This window comes from Otolemur garnettii, unplaced genomic scaffold (genome assembly GCF_000181295.1).
Source record: "Otolemur garnettii isolate 467f Iridium unplaced genomic scaffold, OtoGar3 scaffold00021, whole genome shotgun sequence".
Classification (NCBI taxonomy): domain Eukaryota; kingdom Metazoa; phylum Chordata; class Mammalia; order Primates; family Galagidae; genus Otolemur; species Otolemur garnettii.
In genome coordinates this window covers 16181922-16202147 of record NW_003852416.1, presented here as the reverse complement: position 1 = coordinate 16202147, position 20226 = coordinate 16181922, and the positions used below count along the sequence as shown (strand labels likewise).

Sequence of the window (20226 nt, the reverse complement as noted above, 5' to 3'; positions counted from 1 at the left end):
TAGTTGTTGTTGTTTAGCAGGCCTGGGCTGGGTTCGAATCCACCTGTCTGCTGGTGCCCTAACCACTGAGCTACAGGTGCTGAGCCATAGAACGCATTTTTAATGAAATGATTTCAGTTCCCCTGATGGAGGAGTTTGGAGTTTGACTTTGGCAAGATAGCATTAAGATCACTTTCAAAGTCAAAGGCCGCTTTCCTGTCTCATGGTTAGCTGAATAAAGCATTCAGTGTGGCCAAACAGCTAAGTTATCTCTTATCTTTCTTAGTGCTTTGTGTTAAGCCTGTGGCCTTTTATTTTTATTTTTTTCTTTTTCAGTAGGTGGGTACGGTGGTCAGGAGAGGTCTTCAGAATTTCTTTTTTGAAAGAATTTTTTTTTCCTTTTTCTGTCTTATGATCACAAAATAACTGTGTTAGGCCTTTATACCTGAGCAGAACTCTGGAGCAGATAAAATTTATGTTTTCCCCTAATCGCTGCGCTGAGTTTCTGTGTTGTACTGTAGTGATTATAACCACAGTTAGATTTTCTGATCGCTGGCCTCTCACCAGCCACGCTTAGATAAAAAAACTCCATTTGTCCTGAACTGATAAGCACAGATGGGCTGTTTAACCTCATTCACACACTTCTTTCTCCTCCAGGTCCTCATAAACATGGAAGACATAAAAGTCCGTGAAATGCAGATTTTTGACTACAGGAAAAAAATCGCTGAATCAGAGACTAAATTAAAACAACAGCAGAACCTGTACGAGGCTGTGCGCTCAGACAGGAATCTCTATAGCAAAAATCTGGTTGAGGCTCAGGTAAAGAATATCCTTATATGTCCAAAATATCCTTATATGTTTACAAAACGTAATTGATTTCTCTCTACCCTGCGTTTAAAACAGTTTCTCCTATCATAATGGCAGAATGTAGAATGGATCAAAAAAAGAAATCTCATGGAATTCACCTGAAAAAGATCAATTTATGCAGAACTATCAGGTGGTTTGCAATGGAAATGACACAGCTTGCTAGGAGGTGGAGAACATGGTCCTACTTTTAAATATTACGGAAAATTGCCATTCTCCCTTTTCTAATTTTTAAAACTGCTGATAGCTACCATGATGCAGAGGGCAGCTGCACCCTCTCATCAGTTAATTCCGTAGCTTGGCTTTGAAGTCTTTTAGCTGTCGTGTTTGTTCTGCTTCCAGTTCCTTTTGTAACTTGAGGAATACGTGTGCGTCTCTGTGTGTGATATTCATTATGTATACATCTCATGAGAATGTTTTGAGAGGCAGTGCTGTAAAGATGGGCATAAGAGACAAAGGAATAGCCCCGTTGTAACTGGTCATGAGATCCCTACCTTGAGAGAGCATCCCTTTAAAGCTCTTAAATATGTATTGAATTTCCATAGGGAGGATGATGTCTGTTTAATTCACTTTCAATCATTTCTCCTTTCCTTTCGTTAGGATGAAATAACAGAAATGAAGAGAAAGTTAAAGATTATGACCCATCAGGTCGATCAGCTGAAAGAAGAAATCTCTGCCAAAGAGGCAGCACTGGTGAAGCTGCATCTGGAACAGCAGCGAATAGAAAAGGAAAAGGAAACACTGAAGGTACCGACTCTGTAATGAAGGGAGGGGCTGTTGGGCCCTGGGCAAGGCAGCCTCCATTCTCGCTGAGGGCGGCAAGGGCCAGGGAGAACTGTCAAGGTTGGCCCTGTGGTCTGGACAGTTTGGTTCCCCAAACTGAGCCCCACAAGGCACCTGGAGGACGACCTTTACTGTCTCCAGGTCAGAGACGTAGGGCTCCCAGGTAGAACACGGTGGGGCGCAGCGGAGATGCACAAGTGCCCCGTTCTTCTGTGCTGGCTGTCATGCACCCATGGGAGAGAACCTAGCAGGCTGGCACTGGCCAAGAAGTCCTTCAGCTTGCAGGCTCCCTATGACCCCTTTGTGTTCACGGCCCTTGTCAGCCATCGTGGTCACACCCAACCCCCCAGACTCCTCCCTGGGCCTTCTATAAGGCAATGCTTTGTCCTTCTGCTCCTAACCATTGTTTACTCTGTGTGCATGTGACTTTGGTGTCTGCAGTCTCATCGAGTAGGTGTCAGAACTCTGTCCTCACTGGGTGTGCTTCACTTTACCTCCAGGGGGCTGAGAGCTTTGCTCCTCCAGGGGTCATTTCTGTCTTCTCACTAAGACATGTCCTTTTCAACCTACTAATTCAGAACATTCTATGTCAGCAAACATAAGGACTCTTTCCAAGAATGCATACCAAATAATTACACCATTTCAAATCGTATGGCCAGATATGTTTCATGATCTACATCACTAAACATAATGTATTTTCCCTTTCCTAGCCAGTCTGGTAGATTTGCCTTCTAATCTATTAAACAAATGACTAAAAAAGGGAACTTCTAGGAAAATGATGCCACTTATTTTGAAAATGTACATCGGAATCCTTCAGGATGCTTCTGAGCCATTTGCAGAAACTGTTTGCAGCCAGTGAGAGACTGGGGGCCTTGGATTCTGTACATGTTTGTGAGTGTGCAGAGACAGTTCCTGTCTTGAAACTGTGCGTTTAGTGTTGGGCAGGTTTAATGACACATTTCCTTAATTCTAAGATGCCACAGACTGAAATATTTACTCTCCATTTAATTATGAGTCTTGTCAACTTAATGGTAGGTTTTCCTGGAAATAGAACTACTACATTAAGTTAAGTTCAGGCATAATTTTTTTTTTTTTTAAAGAAAGATTAAGCTGTAACAAAAGCGTCCTTCCAAAAAGGTACCGTAATTGATATATTTATCTGGGCCTTTCCTCTCTCCCACTCTAGCTTATGATAGAAAAAGAATAGAAAGTCCTGCATTAAAATTTATTTATATACTATAAAGAAACATACATGTATTTTCTAAAATTTGAAAATATCCTGTATCTTTGCCCTTACTCCCCTTGTTTGAAAGCAGAGTTTTATAGAAAGTGGTTTGTTCTACCTGGAGCCTGTAGTGGGAAGGGGTGTATTTATTGCTGAATGAGTCAGAAAAGTCTTACTATAAACTTTGCTTCGCCCGTGAGCCCCATGGCAGCAGGACTCAGTGTAATCCATTTGGTGTGTCATCACTTTCTCTTTAGAGGACTGCATTGACTCTCATCTCTTACTTTCCTAAGTAGTGCTCTATTCAAGAGATTATGACCCCATACTGGGGCCCAAGGTAGAACTAAGTGTCTTCTATTAAATCCTGCTGTAGAAGGTAGAAGCAATGTCTTACTTAAAAGATCGATCATTTCTCGTTCCCCAGAGTTTGACTTTAGTTTAATATTTGTATTAATTATGCCCTCTACCGTCAGGCATTACACATACAGCTCCAAAGAAACATCATAATAAAACAAAGGGCAATAGGGTCCTGGGATTTGGTCCTGGGCCAACAGAGTCAGCAGTTGGTGGACATGAAGGATGAGCAAAAGGCTTGTGCCTGGGAGGGTCTGCTCCAAATGGGAAATCCCAGGTCTGGACGGCGTCGGGTCATGGAGTATAGGAAGATGATTGCTTTGAACTCAAAGGAACTATGATGCCTTTACTCCCAGCATTTCCCACTGAAGCCAGAATGAGGAGCAGAGAAAGACCCTTGTTTGATTTATTACTGGAGGCTATTCAAGGGTGACTTGCCGTGGTGCTCTGACCGGATAATTTTGGCCTATCATTAAGCTCATTTGACATTCTTCAGAAAAATGTGACAGCTCAAATGTTGAGTTTTAGCCTCTTGACTTTTTTAGCCTGAGAGTTTTGAAGCACACTTCACACAGGTCTCTGGATTTCATGCGTCTAGAGTTTGCAAACTAAAACCCTGAGAGAAAAAGCAGATTTTCTAGTAACTTTGCTCCAAGAGACATTTATCTTATTATTGTGAGTTCTACAAAGCTACACGAGTACGTAATCCCTCCTGGAGGAGAAAGCTCTAGCCTGCTTGGTTGACCATGAGATGCTCTTTAGTGGGACAATCCAATTTACTGCTTCTCTAAGCCCATAGACAATCAGTTGTCCATAGGAGGTCATCTCCATCGCTCATTCATCCCCCCTATGGAAAATCTCGTCCTTCCATGTTTCTTTTACTTTTTCAGTTGCTACCAGGCTCAGTTTATGGTTCAGCATTCCAGACACTGTCAGCACATTATGGTCATGACAGAATATCACTAGTTCCCCGTGGATGCTGCTGCATCTGCGTTCATCGGCCCGTCCTGTCCCGGTCGTGTTTCACCAGCACTGAAGCAGCCATCTCATTTGGAGTGTCTGCCTTCCAGTTCTAACAAGCTCCTGATTCTGTCTCATCACTTCCCAATCATCCCACATCTATCCGACAGCGCTTTGATTCTTGGTGAATAATTCAGCAGCAAATTCTCTCTGTCTAGAGCTCAGCACCACGTTAGGGACTGGCTTCAGGGCACCATGTCTTTTTACTCAGTGGACTCTACAGCCTGCCACAGATGGGGAGCTGTCATCCAGGAGAAAGAGAGAGAGAAAAAGTCTAATTATTCTCATGGCTAGAAGACTTGAGGTGGTCCTATTTGTTTTGCTAGATTTAAACAGATGGCTTCTGTGAAAACTAGTGAATGTGGGGGTATGAATGGGTGAGACTCCTGCCAATATGACCTTTGAAATATGATTTATGCCCATAGCAAAATTGCCTTATATTTAGTTGATAAGTACCTATTTTGAAATTGCATAACTGTGGCAGCAGTGATTAAAGGGTGGGTCCTGTCATTTAATTACAACTTCAGACCAGCAGTAACACTTCGATAGGTGCCGACACCTCAGATCCCACCTACGACATCACTTGATGAGCTTTCGGGAATGCAGCAGTCGTTACCATCCTCCCTGGGTGAGACAGCTCAGATTTATAACTGCTAAATGCATTAGACTCAAGGTATTTTGTTGATGTTAACATTTGCTGCTAACATCTAATGCCACATCTTGTTTACAGCCCATAAATTTATGACATAAGGAGACTACTCAGAATTTTGATGTATTATAAAAAAAGTACCTAGCAATGCCAAACGCACGGATGGTTTTACATTTCAGACAGATACTTTTACACACTGCTGATTGCATTTTAATATAACAGGGGTTTCATTTTGTTCTGCTGATGGATTCTGATCAGCTCTTGGCGCTTAAGAACAGGGAAGTGAATGTTGCACATCTGGGAAAATAAAAGTTTTATTAAAGAAAGCATGAGCCAAACAGGTATTTTATTGCTGTCTTTGCTGTCACCTGAAATGGTTATAGAAACAGAAAGGCTGGTTCTCTCTGAGTGCCTAAAAGGCAGTTCCCCCAAATGGTAAATACTAAGACCAGATCTTTTCTCTATAAGTATTTCTGTTTGCTTATCCCTAGACCAAAACATATTTCATGAATGAACAAACAACATGTTATAAAATAAACCCTTGGTTTTACATAGCTGGCTGCATTTAGTCTGTGACATTAGATATCTATTACTAGGCACACAGTGTCTTCGCACTGTTTGGACAAGTCTGATGGGGGGGAATGAATGGCTCTTGGTTTTCTCCATGGGTTTGAGGCAGAATTAGGTGAGAGTTGTGTTGGTTCATGGGCACTTGCACGTATGAGGTTTTCCATCATCTCAGTGACCTTTCTGGGTGGATGAGGGTATGGGTCCTCATACTTACTTGAAGGAAAAAATTTTTACTCTCTTTCTGTCACTTGCCAACCTGCAAGCCACTGACAAGTTGAAACCTTTATATCATCTTGTCATCTCCTTTGTGATTCCAGGTATGGGTGGAAACAGAGCTCTTCCTTCTCACTTGTTTTCCTTGTGCTGATGTGTGTGTGATAACCCCTTGTCCTTCCCTGATGGGCGTGGAGCCTCTCAAAGACATATGCTTCTTTCCTTTAATATAAGTAACTCTGTGGCTCACCATTGCACACCCCTTACAGTGCATGGCACACAGGCCCTTCTCAGTCTGGCAGAGACAGCTGTTCCTTACCTAACCCTCTGAACCAGCCACACTGGGTGCTTTGCTGTCTGGTGAACACCCCAAGTACTTTACAGCTTGCATGCCTTTTATCACACAGGCACACATACCTCTCCGATTGACAGTGTCTGTCAACTGCCAACAACCTGACTGGTTCTTCCCTCCAAACCCCAGGTGGAAATCGAAGTCCCTTCAGGTTTACGCATATGTTCCACAGTGCAGGCCTTTTCACACTGTTGCTGGTTATGGTCATCACCTTCAGTGGATGGTGAATGGTCTTTTATTTGGAATAAAAGGATCTGGGTTGGAGTCTCAACTGTGCTACTTAATAACTTTGTGAACTTGGGCAAGTGGTTTTATTTTATTTTGTTTCTACAATTATATTTATAAAATGGAGATAAGAGTGACAACATGCCTAGTATCAGGCCCAAGATATGGGCGGTCACGAGCATGTGAGTACTTGTGGTATAGAAGTGAATGTGTACTTTGATGAGATAAATATTACTTTTGAAAGTTACCAGCCATAGCACCTTTCCCCCACAAACCCTGTGATTTCCATGTGTGTTCGGGGGCCAGATCCAGGTGAGAGCTCTCTGAGAAAGCATCCATGATGACCCCAGCCCAGTGCTGACTGCCCATAGCATCACTTCACTGTCCGCACGGTGATAAAGCTCATACTGGGAAAATTTTACCTGGACTCTTTAGTATTTGAGTGTAAAACATCCAAGATAGACACTTAGTTGTTATCTTTGACTAATTTAATTTTTGCTTGCAGTGAGCTTTATCTCTGCTGATGGTGCTAGGATCATTACAGGGGCTGGTTTGGAGGCCTCCTGGGTCCTCACCCCACGTCCTCCTCTGTACCACGCTTTGTGAAGTCTCCTGGTCTCAGCTGGTAGGGGATGAAGTGCTACTGAATACCAGTGAAGCCTGTGATGTACAGAAAATGATGAGAATCCCTCAAGGGCACACTCAGAGAATAAACATGATCCCTGTAGCTTGTGTCGCTGTTTTTTTCTGTAGAGGGGTGTGTGTGTGGTGTGTGCTGTAAGCTTGTTTTGCTTGTGAGCGTGAGCAAACCATGGTAAATGGAACATCAGAGGAAAGTATAAGGAGCACAGTTGTGCTTCTAGATCCGGGCCCTGTGCTCCCAGTCTGTGCTGTAAGGGAATGAAATGTGTCAGTATCTTCCACTCTTTGTCAGGCTGAGCTGCAGAAGCTGAGGCAACAAGCCCTGGAGACCAAACACTTCATTGATAAGCAAGAAGCCGAAGAGAGAAAACTCCTGCGAATCATTGCTGAGGCTGATGGGGAGAGGTTGAGACAGAAGAAGGAATTAGACCAGGTAGAGTACCTCCTCACCAGCCCTGCAGACCTCGTCAGCAGACACACGTGTTTGATTCCACCCTTCTCCAATCCTCATTCCTTTCTAAGACTAGCAGAAGCTAGTCTTGTGTTGATTAATGATGACATATTCATTCATTTATTAAACTCACACGAGCACTTCCTCTAGGCGTTGGGGAGACTTTGGCCAACAAGACAAGAAAGTCCCTGTTCTCAGGGAGCTTACATTCTCGTATAATTGCTAGCCTATAATGGCCTTCATAATTGCATCACTTGGGAGATAGAAATTTAAGTGCATAATTTGGGAGTTAAAAATGTGAATCTTTCAAGGACCTGGAAAAGAGAGAAGTTGGCCAATGCAAGATAGCAAGGTGTGGTGGAACTTGGCAAGAACTAACCCACCATAAAGTCATTCAAATGGAAACATTTAAATACATATGTGGACATTTGATAGGTATTTGTTGAGAGTGTATGCTGCCACCGTAATGAAAAACAAGACTCAATGAGCGGCCACCCTCTTCCCTACCTTTCTAGGTCATCAGTGAGAGAGATATTTTGGGGTCTCAGCTTGTTCGACGCAATGACGAGTTAGCGTTGCTCTATGAGAAGATCAAGATCCAACAATCGGTGCTGAATAAAGGCGAGACCCAGTACAACCAGAGGCTGGAGGACATGAGGATCCTCAAACTTGAGATCAAGAAGCTCCGCCGGGAAAAGGGGATTCTTGCCAGGAGTGTGGCTAATGTGGAGGAACTCAGGTAACAGGAGGCCCTCAGGGCTGAGGGTACAGTGGTGCGTGGGGAGCTCCTGAAGTGACCTTGCATTTGTACCTGTTGGTCATGGAAGATCTTTTTTTTTTTTTTTTTTTTTGAGACAGTGTCACTATGTCACCCTTGGTAGAATGCTGTGGCATCACAGCTCACAGCAACCTCCAACTCTTGGGCTTAAGCGATTCTCTTGCCTTAGCCTCCCAAGTAGCTGGGACTACAGGTGCCCACCACAACACCTGGCTATTTTTTGGTTGCACTTGTCGTTGTTGTTTGGCAGGCCAGCTCTGGTGTATGTGGCTGGCACCCTAACCGCTGAGCTATAGGCGCCAAGCCGGTCATAGAAAATCTTTATCAAATTGTACAAAATTAATTTTACGTGATGAAATCATTAGTGAAATGAGAACAACTTTTTCATGAAATCTATGTTGTGCTCAATGCTGTGTCATAAAAATGAATTAGCTTCCTTTTGAGGGGTGGGGTGTGGGCTAGGGCAAAAATGTTCTTAATAAAAAACTTTATTCTGGATTTTGCAAGAGAAATTTCAAGTCAAATCACCAACACAAATTAATTACAATGTAGACTTTTTTTTTTCTTCAATGAGCTTTTTTGAATTTCTTTAATAAGGTGATAATGCAAGAGATAGAGCATCAATTTTTAGATTTAATCCTGGTAACATTTGCATACCTTTTTCTGGGAATTACATACAGGATGAAAATAGGTGGGAAATTTAATTTTATCATTACTTGAGTACTGCCTCCTTAGAAAGTAGCCAAATTTTATAACTTACTCTTGATGTATTTTCTGCAGCTTTCACTTTAGCTCAGTGCCCCTTCTTCTTTCTTTACATTTTGCATGATGTAAGATCTACTTTCCCTTTGGGAAAATAGCCCCATGTTTTATGTAGGCAATTTCAGAAATTCAAATAAGAGATCTGGTATTTTTTTCTCGGCAGCTATCCTTATGCCCACAGATTTGTAGATGAACAGTCTTCTTGACCTCCTCGGGATAAGGACACAGTTTAGATCTGCTCCTCACACGAATTGGGTTGGAAGATGGTTTTGATATTTAGATGCAGTGAATGTATTCAGGAATAGCGAGGTTACCACTATCGAGGATGGATCAATACTTTTTCTTTTTTTAAGAGTTGCTTTTCTTTCAGATGATGAAAGTGGTACAAAAATTCATTGTAGAAAATGTGGGAAATGCAGAAAAAATATAAAGGAAGGATTAGAAAATCACTCATAACTTTACTACCCTGAGATACCACGATTGACATCTCGGAGACAAATGGATTCATTCTAAGTAGCTATTGAATGGTCGCCAAGACCATCACTAAACTTGTCAACCATGAGTCATTTTTATTACATACACAGAGGACCAAATCTTACCCATTTGTAGTCAATATTGCTAGTTTCTTGATAATAGATTTTATTTTTCTTTTCAATGGGAAGATAACACAATAAAGATTGGAGGCAAGCAGGCGTGAATTTTAATCTCACTTTGCCTCCTATAGGCTGTGTAACCTTGGCCAACCTGAACTTCTCTGAGCTTTGTACTTGTAGTTACCATTAAACACAAAATGAATGTAATGTGCCCAACACAGAGTCTAGTGCAAAGTAAGTTGCCAGGCTCGGTGCCTGTAGCTCAAGTGGCGAGGTGCCAGCCACATACACTGGAGCTGGTGGGTTCGAATCCAGCCTGGGCCCGCCAAACAACAAAGACAACTACAACCAAAATAAAATAAAATAAAATATTGCCTTCATGCAAACATTAAATAACAAAAAAACAAAGTAAGCTGTCAAATACAGTAACTAGTACTTCTGCCCTCCCTTCTGATGACACTCTGGAAAATGCAAGCATTAAAAATATGCTTTTAATTCTTAGCAGCTTGTTCTCAGCTCCCTGTTGAGTGAACATCATGCAGTTAATTCTAATGGTTTGTCTTGCTAATGAGGGGAAGTTGTATTATTGGTTTAAATGAAGCAATTAGGTAAAAGAGATGGCTTAGTATTAGTAATCTGCACACCCGCAGCACACGAGGACAGAGAATAATATCCTTATTGCCCATGTCAATGCAAGTGCTCACTTCTTCTCTGCCTCCCAACAAAGCTTCTCGTTTAATAGGGTTACAGCCAGCTCGCGGGATACCGAGGTTGGCTGTCGCATATTACCTATTAACTAGCGATTTCAACAGATTTTAGTGTATGTGTGAGCCAGAGCAGGACATCAGGACATTCCCAGCCATTTGTGTAGTTGTGGAATGCAAGATGGAATGTCACCGTCTCTCCCAACTCCGTGTTCCTCAATCCTGGCTGAACATGGGAATTAAAAGCTACGGAGCCCAGGACCCAGATACACCATTACAACAGAATCCCTATGGGGAGTGGGTCCAGGCAAAGAGATGTTTTCAAAGCTCCCTGGGAATGGTGGTGGACATGTATGGCCTAATTGGTGTCGAGTTATTACCTAAGCCTAGATGCCTTGGGATCAGGTATTGTGTGTGAGGATTATAGACTGTTTACTTTCTACTACTTTAGAGTCATTTAGAAACATCAAGATGTGCATTACAACTCTTATAATTCACCTTGCCCCCGACTTCATTCCTTTCATATACTTCTAAATTTTTGGGGTATCCCAGATACTGAAGCCCTGGCTCTTTTTTTTCATTTTTCTTTTTTTTGGGATAGAGTCTCACTGAGTGCCATGGCATTAGCCTAGCTCATAGCAACTTCAAACTCCTAGGTTCAAGCTACCCTACTGCCTCAACCTCCTAAGTAGCTGCGGCGACAGGACCCTGACCAGGATGCCTGGCTAATTTTTCTATTTTTAGTAGAAGTGGGGGTCTCCCTTTTGCTCAGGCTGGTCTCGAACTCCTGAGCTCAAGGCATTCTCCTGTCTTGGCCTCCCAGAGTGTTAGGATTACAGGACTGAGCCACCGCTCTCAGTCTCTCTCTTTTTAAAGTTCTCTCTCTCTTTTTAAAGCTAATGTGATCTTTGAGCTCTGCAAGAATTGATATTATCTGTGACTTGCCCAGATTTAGAGGGCTGATCACAGTGTTCACAAAGGCTGCCTAATTCCAACTTTTTATGTAAGATGTAGTGTGCATGTAGCCATCTAATGATATGACATTCCAAGGGATGAAGAATTTCTTTGCAAAACAAAGTTTATCTTATTTAGGCAAGAGCTTTTTCACATGCAAAGAGAATTCTTGAAGGAGCGGACTCGATGCCGAGCCCTGGAGGAGGAACTGGAGAACCCCATGAACGTGCACAGATGGAGGAAGCTTGAGGTAACATCTGGCAGAGATTTCTTCCCATACTCAAATCTCTTTCCCCAGCCCACGTGAAGCTTCCAACATAAAGCAAAATGAGAAACGTGGTTTTATTTAATGCTGTGTAAACTCTCACCTAAAATGTAAGGTTAGATCAAATGTAAATTGAGCTGTTCCAGAACCAGATGGTTCATTTGGGTTTTGTTTTGAAAGTATTGGACAAAATCCTTTCTGCCTAAAGAAGGCCCAGTGGCAGCTGTGAACTGGCCTCACCAATCGACATTTTTGATCAACCAGGTATCCTGCGGCTGCCTGTTAGTCTTGGATTGTTAATGGGCCTTAAATATATCAGCCACCAGCATCTTCACCATCTCTGGTTGGTCTTTCTATGCTTTTATTTCTTACAGGAAATATGCTTTTATGAGCTAGCTGTCTTTTTGAAGGACGAGGACTGTGTTCACCAAAGCCTTTCTCTTAGGATCTGAGGACACAACCAAAGTTCCATTGGTAGGAGCTGGACGATCAACTTCCTGTTTTATGACCTTGACATTTCATTTCCCCCAGATCTAAAAATAACAGTTAAAGACAAACTCTGCTTATTCCAGAAAAAGATGGCCATCTTCTTTAGTAGCATGAGTGCCAAAAGGGGCTTTGACTAAATGAACAATGAGGTTATTGGGAGATTTAAGTATGTGATATAAGGAAGAGCAGGGCAAGTAGCAAGTTGGCCAAGTAGGGGTTTGTTTTTTATTTTTTTTCTTTAATTGAAGAAGGCATTAAGGATAATGTATTATAAATTGTTACGTCAACATGGGGCCTGAATTTTAACAACATCCCATCCTGCCAAGTAAATGTGTGCCAAATTTAGTCCCAATATATGGTATCAGTTGGTACTGCTTAATATTTCTTTTTTTTTAAATTAAATCATAGCTGTGTACATTAATGCAATCATGATGCTTAATATTTCTTAAGCAAAGTCAATAGACTCTCTCTCTTTTTAAAAAATCTTTCTTTTAGGCCCTCATTTATTCCTCTTCGAATGCCAAAGGCGGTATAGTTTATTAACCCAACAATAATATAAGTACATCTGGGGAAGTGGAGCTGAAGATTTTAAATCCATTTACTGTCACATTAGTTTATTCCATGTGTTTTCATGCAGATGTTTAAAGTTTCCAATTCTATGTCTATTTCTATTAAAGCATTAGAAAATGGAGACTCTGGGAGGCAGTTGAAAATATTTAGCTGTTAGATTAATTCATAATGTCAGTACAGTTGAAAATGATGCCTTGGATCAAAGTCTAGAGGACAGATGATCAATTTATAACTATATATCTTGTTTGAATTGTACACAGATAGCTATTGAAGGAGCATCACCTCTTTACAGATTGATAATTCCATTTCAGAGCTAAATGCCATGGTTGCGTTCTGCTGCCAATAATTAGCCCAAGTCCATATCCTGGAAACTGTCCCTGTCACAGACTGCAATGAATCTTCCTGTTGACAATTACCAAAGGAGAATCCTAGGGCTGAGTGAATTAGGGAAGCCTGCCTCATTCCTACAGAAACAGAGGAGATGGCAGGGAAAGCCTTAGAACACAGTGATTAGGAACCAAGCCTTTAGAGCCAGCCATGTCTGGGCTTGACTCCAGCTCTGATCCTTACCAGTCTGGGTAAATGATATAATTTCTCTAAGCCTCAGTTTTCTTATCTGTAAAAAGGGAAGACTAATACTGTCTTAAAGGGCTGTCTTGCAGCTAAATGTAACATTGTATGAAAAGAGCATAGTGTATGGATGGTGGCAAAGAAGCAGACATCATGCATAGTAGCTACCAATATTTATTTTTTATTTTTTTTTAATCACCCTCAGTAGAGTGCTGTGGCATCACAGCTCAAAGCAACCTCCAACTCCTGAGCTTAGGTGATTCTCTTGCCTCAGCCTCCCAAGTAGCTGGGACTATAGGCGCCTGCTACAATGCCCGGCTATTTTTTGTTGCAGTTTGGCCAGGGCCAGTTTGAACCTTGATATATAGGGCTGGCGCCCTATCCACTGAGCCATAGGCACCACCCAGTAGCTACCATTATTATTATTCCCATTTGGAGAATAAACCTACAGCGGAACCGCCATAGGGGACCATCTCCCTATATTGACCATCTCCTTAAGTTGACCTAATGTTCACAGACTGGACATGCACCATGGGTACATATCAGTAAATAGGTCTAGTTCCTTATGTCAATCACGTCTGCAGTCTGTTACATTCCTGTGGGTGGTCAACTAACAGATTTCACTGTATTTACTTTCTATATATAGGTTAACTAGAGATAGCTATAAGACACTCAGAAAACTGCAGTCTATGTTTGTTGGGGGCAGGTATTTACAGGTTAACTATCCCATGTGTTACGATTTTTTTTTGTTCTAATGCTCTCTGTATTGGGTCTGAAGGTTGGGTCTATAGATTTTAATAAGACAATATTTTTCTTACATAGGTACCTCAGTTCTTTGACACTGATGCTATTTCAGCTATTTCTTTTTGTTCCCCTTGGACAGGCCAGTGACCCCAGTACCTTTGAGCTGATTCAGAAAATTCACACCCTGCAGAAGCGTCTCATCACCAAGACTGAAGAGGTGGTTGAAAAAGAGCTGCTGCTTCAGGTAGCATTTTCTATTTCTGTACTCACCGAACGAATGTATTTTCTCAGCACCGTCATCTCCAGGACTCTGCTCTTAGGATTCATCAGTTATCTGGCAGTGCTGCATGCCCCGTATTTAACTGTAGATGGCAACAGTGACTCACACATAGAGAACAAACACAGCCTGATTAATTGGTCTTTTGTGCTGCCATCACTGATATTTTGAGAATTCTGGAAAATTAAGTTCAAGGCTAGGCATACTTCGGCGGATAATGTGAACATTTCCCCCCACTTCTTTACAGTTTTATTTGTCAGGTTCTTTTAAATACTTTTCTTCTTATCTTCATAGAATGCAAAATGCTGTGATTTGAATTTTGAAAATAAGCTCTTGCATAGAGAGAGCACAAATGATCTGTCCACGGGAAGATTTGTGTGAGTGAAATGGAAGGAAAGATTTTCTTTTTGAGGGTGTTATGCAGTGAGTTGTTCTGGAGCAATTGGCCTCTATCTTTGCAAGTACCAGTTGTCATCACCATCCTCTTCATCATCGTCACCATCACCATTTCCATCATCACTGACTGCGTGCTGGCGGCTTTACCTACCTCATCTCATTTCCCTCCCCAGTTGACAGGTATGGAAATCGGGCCCCAGGAGTTTAGTGTGAATATGAGAGTTAGTTCTTGTATTAGATGGTCAGCATCCTGCTTCTGCCAATAGTTCTGGGAGTTTAACTTCACCACACCTGTGGTTGTTAGTCTGTATTACGGGACAGTAAGAGAACCTGCAAAAATGGATGTTGTAAGGATTTTAAGAACTTAGTGCTATGCTTGGTGACATAGTGTCTAATGAATATTAGTGTTGTTTCTGATTCCAAAGCCTGTAATTTTCACCACCAGATTATTATTCTACCTTTAAAAAAATGTTTTCCCTAAAGGTGGGTATACAGTAAACAGCATTCCAGAGCAGCACTCCACTGACTGGCAGACAGGGATTTCCCTCTTTTTTTAGATGAGTGTGTGGGTTCAGAGGGTACACTTTGGTGTCAGAAAGATCCGGTCTTGAATCACTTCAAAAGTATCAGCGTTTGATAGTTGCTGGAGGGTTACATAAATTTGCCAAACCTCAGTTTTACCATCTATAAAATGGAAATAATAATACCCATTTTCATTATGGCAGGAAGATACTCCTGCCATTGTACTACTCTATGTGTCCTTGTGTAGCCATAGTTTACCTCCCACTTATAAATGAGAACATGTGACATTTATTTTTCTGTTCCTGAGTTACTTTACTTAGGATCAGGGCCTCCTGTTCCATCCAGGTTGCTGCAAAAGACATTTTTTCATTCTTCCTTATCACTGAGTAGTACTCCATGTTAATATAAACCACATTTTCTTTATCTACTCATCAGTCGATGGGCACTTAAGGAGAGTACATATCTTTGCAATTGTGATTTGTGCTGCAATAAACATATAGGTGCAGGTATTTTGTTAGTATAATGATTTCTTTTTCTTAGTAGGAGGATTGCAGGATCAAGTGGTAGATCTATTTTTTAAAACTTTTTTGTGACAGCTCCACGCTGATCTCCGTAGAGGCTATACTCATTTACATTCCAACCAACAGTTCCTTAGTGTTCCCTTTTCACCACATTCATGGCAGCATCTATTTTTTGACTTCATTTTTTTTTTTTACAGTAGCCTTTTATGTTTTACATCTATTATGCTATGAATTCATAAGGAATGGGTTCTAGCAGCTCAGGCTCCTTTCTATTGGTTTTTAGAGAGTGTGTTTCCTTGGTAGAGCAGGCTGGCACTTCAGCTGAACCCGGGTATCTTTCTCTTTGGCTTCCTTCTTTCTCTGATCATTTTCCTTCATGCATTTTAGGAAGCTGTCTCGGCTCTTAGAGTGCTTAATGTGCTCAATATGAACATTAATCCTTGTGGCAAGAAACTTGCTCTTGTTTGTTTACAGCAATGCCAACAGCATGCTGGGTAATGCTATAGACTCTTCCAGTTTTGCCATAGTGACATTTTTATGGCATGCCTTTTTGAACACTACCCATTCCCTTGATGTACAAAATAGCACCTTTCTTGTAGATTCACATGCATATGGAAGGAACAATTGCATGTTTTCTAAAAGGCCTAGAGAACATGTCTTGGGTGCCTCTCCTCTTTCTCTTTGTGTTGGTCATTTTGGTGAATTGCTGGAAGATGGTGTCTCCTATTTTTTGGCTTTTTAATAATGGCCATTTTAATTGGAGTAAGATGGCATCTCAATGTGTTTTAATTTGCATTTCCCTGATGATTAATGATGTGTTCAGCATTTGTATATCTTTTTTTTTTTTTCAGACAGAGTCTCACTTGGTAGAGTACCATGGTGTCATAGCTCATGGCAACCTCAAACTCTTGGGCTGAAGTAATCCTCTTGCCTTAGCCTCCTGAGTAGCTGGGACGACAGGTGCCTGCCACAACACCCAGCTAGTTTTAGATATAGGGTCTTGCTCTTGCTCAGGATGATCTTGAACTCCTAAGCTCAAGCAATTCACCTGCCTTGGCCTCCCGGAGTGCTATATATCTTCTTTTGTTCAAATGCTTGTTCATGTCATTTGTCTACTTTTAATGGGGTTGTTTGTTTTTTTCTTGCTGAGTTGTTTGAATTCCTTATAGATTCTGTATATCAGTCTTTTGCTGAATACAGTTTGTGAATAATTTTTCCCATTCTGTAGGTTGTCTGTTTACTCCTTTGATTATTTCTTTTGCTGTCCCATTTGTCTATATTTATTGTTATTGCATTTGCTAATGAGGTTTTAGTCAGGAATTCTTTGCCTATTTCAATGACCAGAAGAGTATTTCCTAGGTTTTCTTCTAGGATTTTTATGGTTTTAGGTCTTGCATTTAAGTCTTTAATCCATCTTGAGTTAAATTTTGTAATGGTGAAATATAGGAATTTAGTTTTGTTCTAAATAATGTATTCTTTCCCTGGTGTTTGTTTTCATCTGCTTAGTTGAAGATCAGTTGGTTTTATGTATATGGTTTTGTTTATGGGTTCTCTATTCTGTTCCATTGATCTATGTGTCTATTTTTATGCCAGTACCATGCTGTTTTGTTACTATATCCTTGTAGTATAATTTGAAGCGAGGTAATGTGATGCCTCTAGATTTGTTCTTTTTGCTGAGGATTTCTTTGGCTATTTTGGCTTTTATTTGATTCCTTATAAATTTTAGAATTTTTTTCCTAATTCTGTGAAAAATGATGTTGATATTTTGATGGAAATTGCATTGAATCTGTGATTGATTTGGGCAGTATAGTTATTTATTTATTTTTTTTTTTTTGAGACAGAACCTCAAGCTGTCCCCCTGGGTAGAGTGCCGTGGCATTACAGCTCACAGCAACCTCCAACTCCTGGGCTCAAGCGAGTCTCCTGCCTCCGCCTCCCAAGTAGCTGGGACCACAGGCGCCCACCACAACGCCTGGCTATTTTTTGGTTGCAGCCGTCATTGTTGTTTGGCGGGTCCAGGCTGGGGATTTGAACCCGCCACCTTAGGTGTACGTGGCTGGCGCCTTAGCCGGTTGAGCTATAGGCGCCGAGCCGGCAGTATAGTTATTTTACCAATATTGATTCTTCAGATTCATTAGTATGGGATGTTTTTCCATTTTTTGGTGTGTCATCAATGATTTTTTTCATCAGTGATTTATAGTTCTCCTTGTAGAGATCTTTCACCTCCTTGGTTAAATGTATTTCTGGGTATTTTATTTTTTGCAGGCATTATAAGTGGGATTGAGCTCTTGATTGGTTCTTGACTTGGTTGTTGTTGATGTATGGAAATGCTATTGATTTTATAACCTGAGACTTAGCTAAATTCATTTATCAAATCTGGGAATCTTTTGGAGAAGTCTTTAGGGTTTTCTAGGTATAAGATTTTATTATTAGCAAACAGTTAATTTGACCTCCTTTTTTCCAGTTTGGGTGTCTTTCTTTATTTCTTCTGCCTTATTGCCCTGAATAGGACTTCCACCTAGTACTGTGTTGAATAGACGTGGTGAAAGTGGACATCCTTGTCTTGTTCCATTTCATAATGCTTCAACTTTTACCTACTCAGTATGATGTTGGTTATGGATTTTTCATATATGGTGTTTTTTATTTTGAAGTATGGTCCTTCTGTCCTGAGGTTTTTACAGTTTCTTTTTTTTTATCATGAAGTGATGCTGGTTTTTTACTGAATGCTTTTCCTGCATTTATTGAGATGATCTTATGGTTTTCTTTAAAATTCTGTTTATGTGGTGAATCACTTTTATTGATCTGTGTTGAATCATTGTTGCCTCTCTGTGATAAAACCCACTTGATTATGATGAATTTTTGTTTTTATGTGCTGTTAGATTTGGTTTGCTAGTATTTCATTGATGATTTTTACATCTATGTTCATCAGAGATGTTGGTCTGTAGTTTTGTTTTTGATGCATCCTTTCCTTGCTTTGATATCAGGGTGATACTAACCTTGTATGATGAGGTAGGGAGAATTCCTTCCTTCTCACTCTTTGGGAACAGTTTCAGTAGGATTGGCACCAGTTCTTCAAACGTCTGATAGAATTTGCTGTAAATCCTTCCTGTCCTGGGCTCTGTGTGTGTGTGAGGGGGAAGGAGATGTTTCATTACTGCTTCAATATTGCTACTTGTAATTGATTTATTAAGGAGTTCTGTTTCTTCCTGGTTTAATCTTAGGAGGTTGTATGTTTTCAGGAATTCATTCATTCCCTCTAGTTTCTGATTTATGAATTATAGATGTTCATGATAGGCACTGACAATCTTTTGTATTTCTGTGGTATCAGTTGTAATGCCTTCTTTTTCATTTTTTGTTGTGTTTATTTGGATCTTTCCTTTCTTAGATTAGTCATTGGTTTATCAACTTTATCTTTTTGAAGAAACAACTTTTTGTTTCATTAATCTTTTGTAATTATTTTTGTGTGTATCTATTTCATTTAGTTCTGTTCTGATCCTTGTTATTCCTTTCCTTGTGTGAGTTTTTTTATTGGGTTTATTACGGTTTTTCTAATTCCCTGAGGTGTGGGATGTTAAATTGTCAATATATGTTTTTTATACTTTTTGATATAGGCATATAATGCTATAAATTTCCCTCTTAGCACTGCCTTTACTGTATCCTACAGGTATTGGTAGGATTTTATTTTCATTCTTTTCAAAAATTTTTAAATTTCCATCCTCATTTCTTTATTGACTCAGTGAGAATTCAGGAAAATGTTGTTTAATTGAATTTAAGTCCAATATTTCTTTGTTGATTTTCTACCTTGATCATCTGTCTAGTGCTGTGAGTGGGATGTTGAAGCTTCCCATTATTACCGTGTTGCTGTCTGTCTCTTTAGGTCTGGTATTGTAATATTTGTTTTGTGCACCTAGGTGCTCCAGTTGGGTGCATAGATTGTTATCTTACTGAATTGATCCCTTTATGATGATATAATGACCTTTGTTCCTTTTTAAAACTCATTTTTTATTTAAAGTCTTTTATTGATATAAACATAGATACTCCTGCTCACCTTTGGTTTCTATTTGCATAAAATATCTTTCTCTACCTCTTTACTTTCTATCAAAATGTGTCTTAAAAGCAGTATATAGTTGGATTATGGGGTTTTTTGGGATTATGATTATACTTTATGTCCATTCTGCCAATCTGTATCTTGAAAGTGGAGTATTTGATCTGTTCACATTCAGGGTTAATATTGACATATGAAGCTTTGTTTTTGCAATGTTGTTAGTTGTTTTCTAATTTCTTTCTTTTCTCTGTCTTATTGCCTTTGTGATTTGCTTAACTTAACTTGTTTTGCTATTTAATTTCTTTCTCTTTCTGCTTTGTGTGATTATTTTATAAAACCTTTGAGTTTTATATTTTTGGGTGTTTTCATGGCAGCGAATATTGATGTACCCAGTTTAAGACTCCTTTCAGCCTTTCCTATAGGGTCAGTCAAGTGATGACAAATTCTCTCAGCCTTTGCTTATCTGGGAAAGACTTTATTTTCCTTCATTTATAAAGTTTATCCTGGTAAGATAAATACTTCTTACCTGGCATTTTTTTTTTTTTTTGCCACTTGGAAAATGCCATCTCAACTAATACATGTGTATTTAAGTTATCTTTTACTTAATGATTTCTCACTTTTCTCTTACTTTTCTGCATTGTGGTCTGTATTTTATAGAGTTTTGGTATTTATTGAGACTTACTTTGTGACCAAGTGGTTAGTGTTTATA

General features: G+C 40.2%; 1 protein-coding gene across 1 annotated transcript in view; it reads left to right on the top strand.

Moving 5' to 3' along the window:
- CFAP58 (cilia and flagella associated protein 58) overlaps positions 1-20226 on the top strand; it is a 104230-nt gene that overhangs the window by 40763 nt on the left and 43241 nt on the right. Inside the window, exons 10-15 of the mRNA XM_012803580.1 lie at positions 637-798; positions 1444-1590; positions 7169-7309; positions 7843-8066; positions 11257-11368; positions 13896-14000. Of these exons, the coding sequence (XP_012659034.1) occupies positions 637-798; positions 1444-1590; positions 7169-7309; positions 7843-8066; positions 11257-11368; positions 13896-14000 (891 nt within the window). The remainder of the gene's footprint in view (positions 1-636; positions 799-1443; positions 1591-7168; positions 7310-7842; positions 8067-11256; positions 11369-13895; positions 14001-20226) is intronic.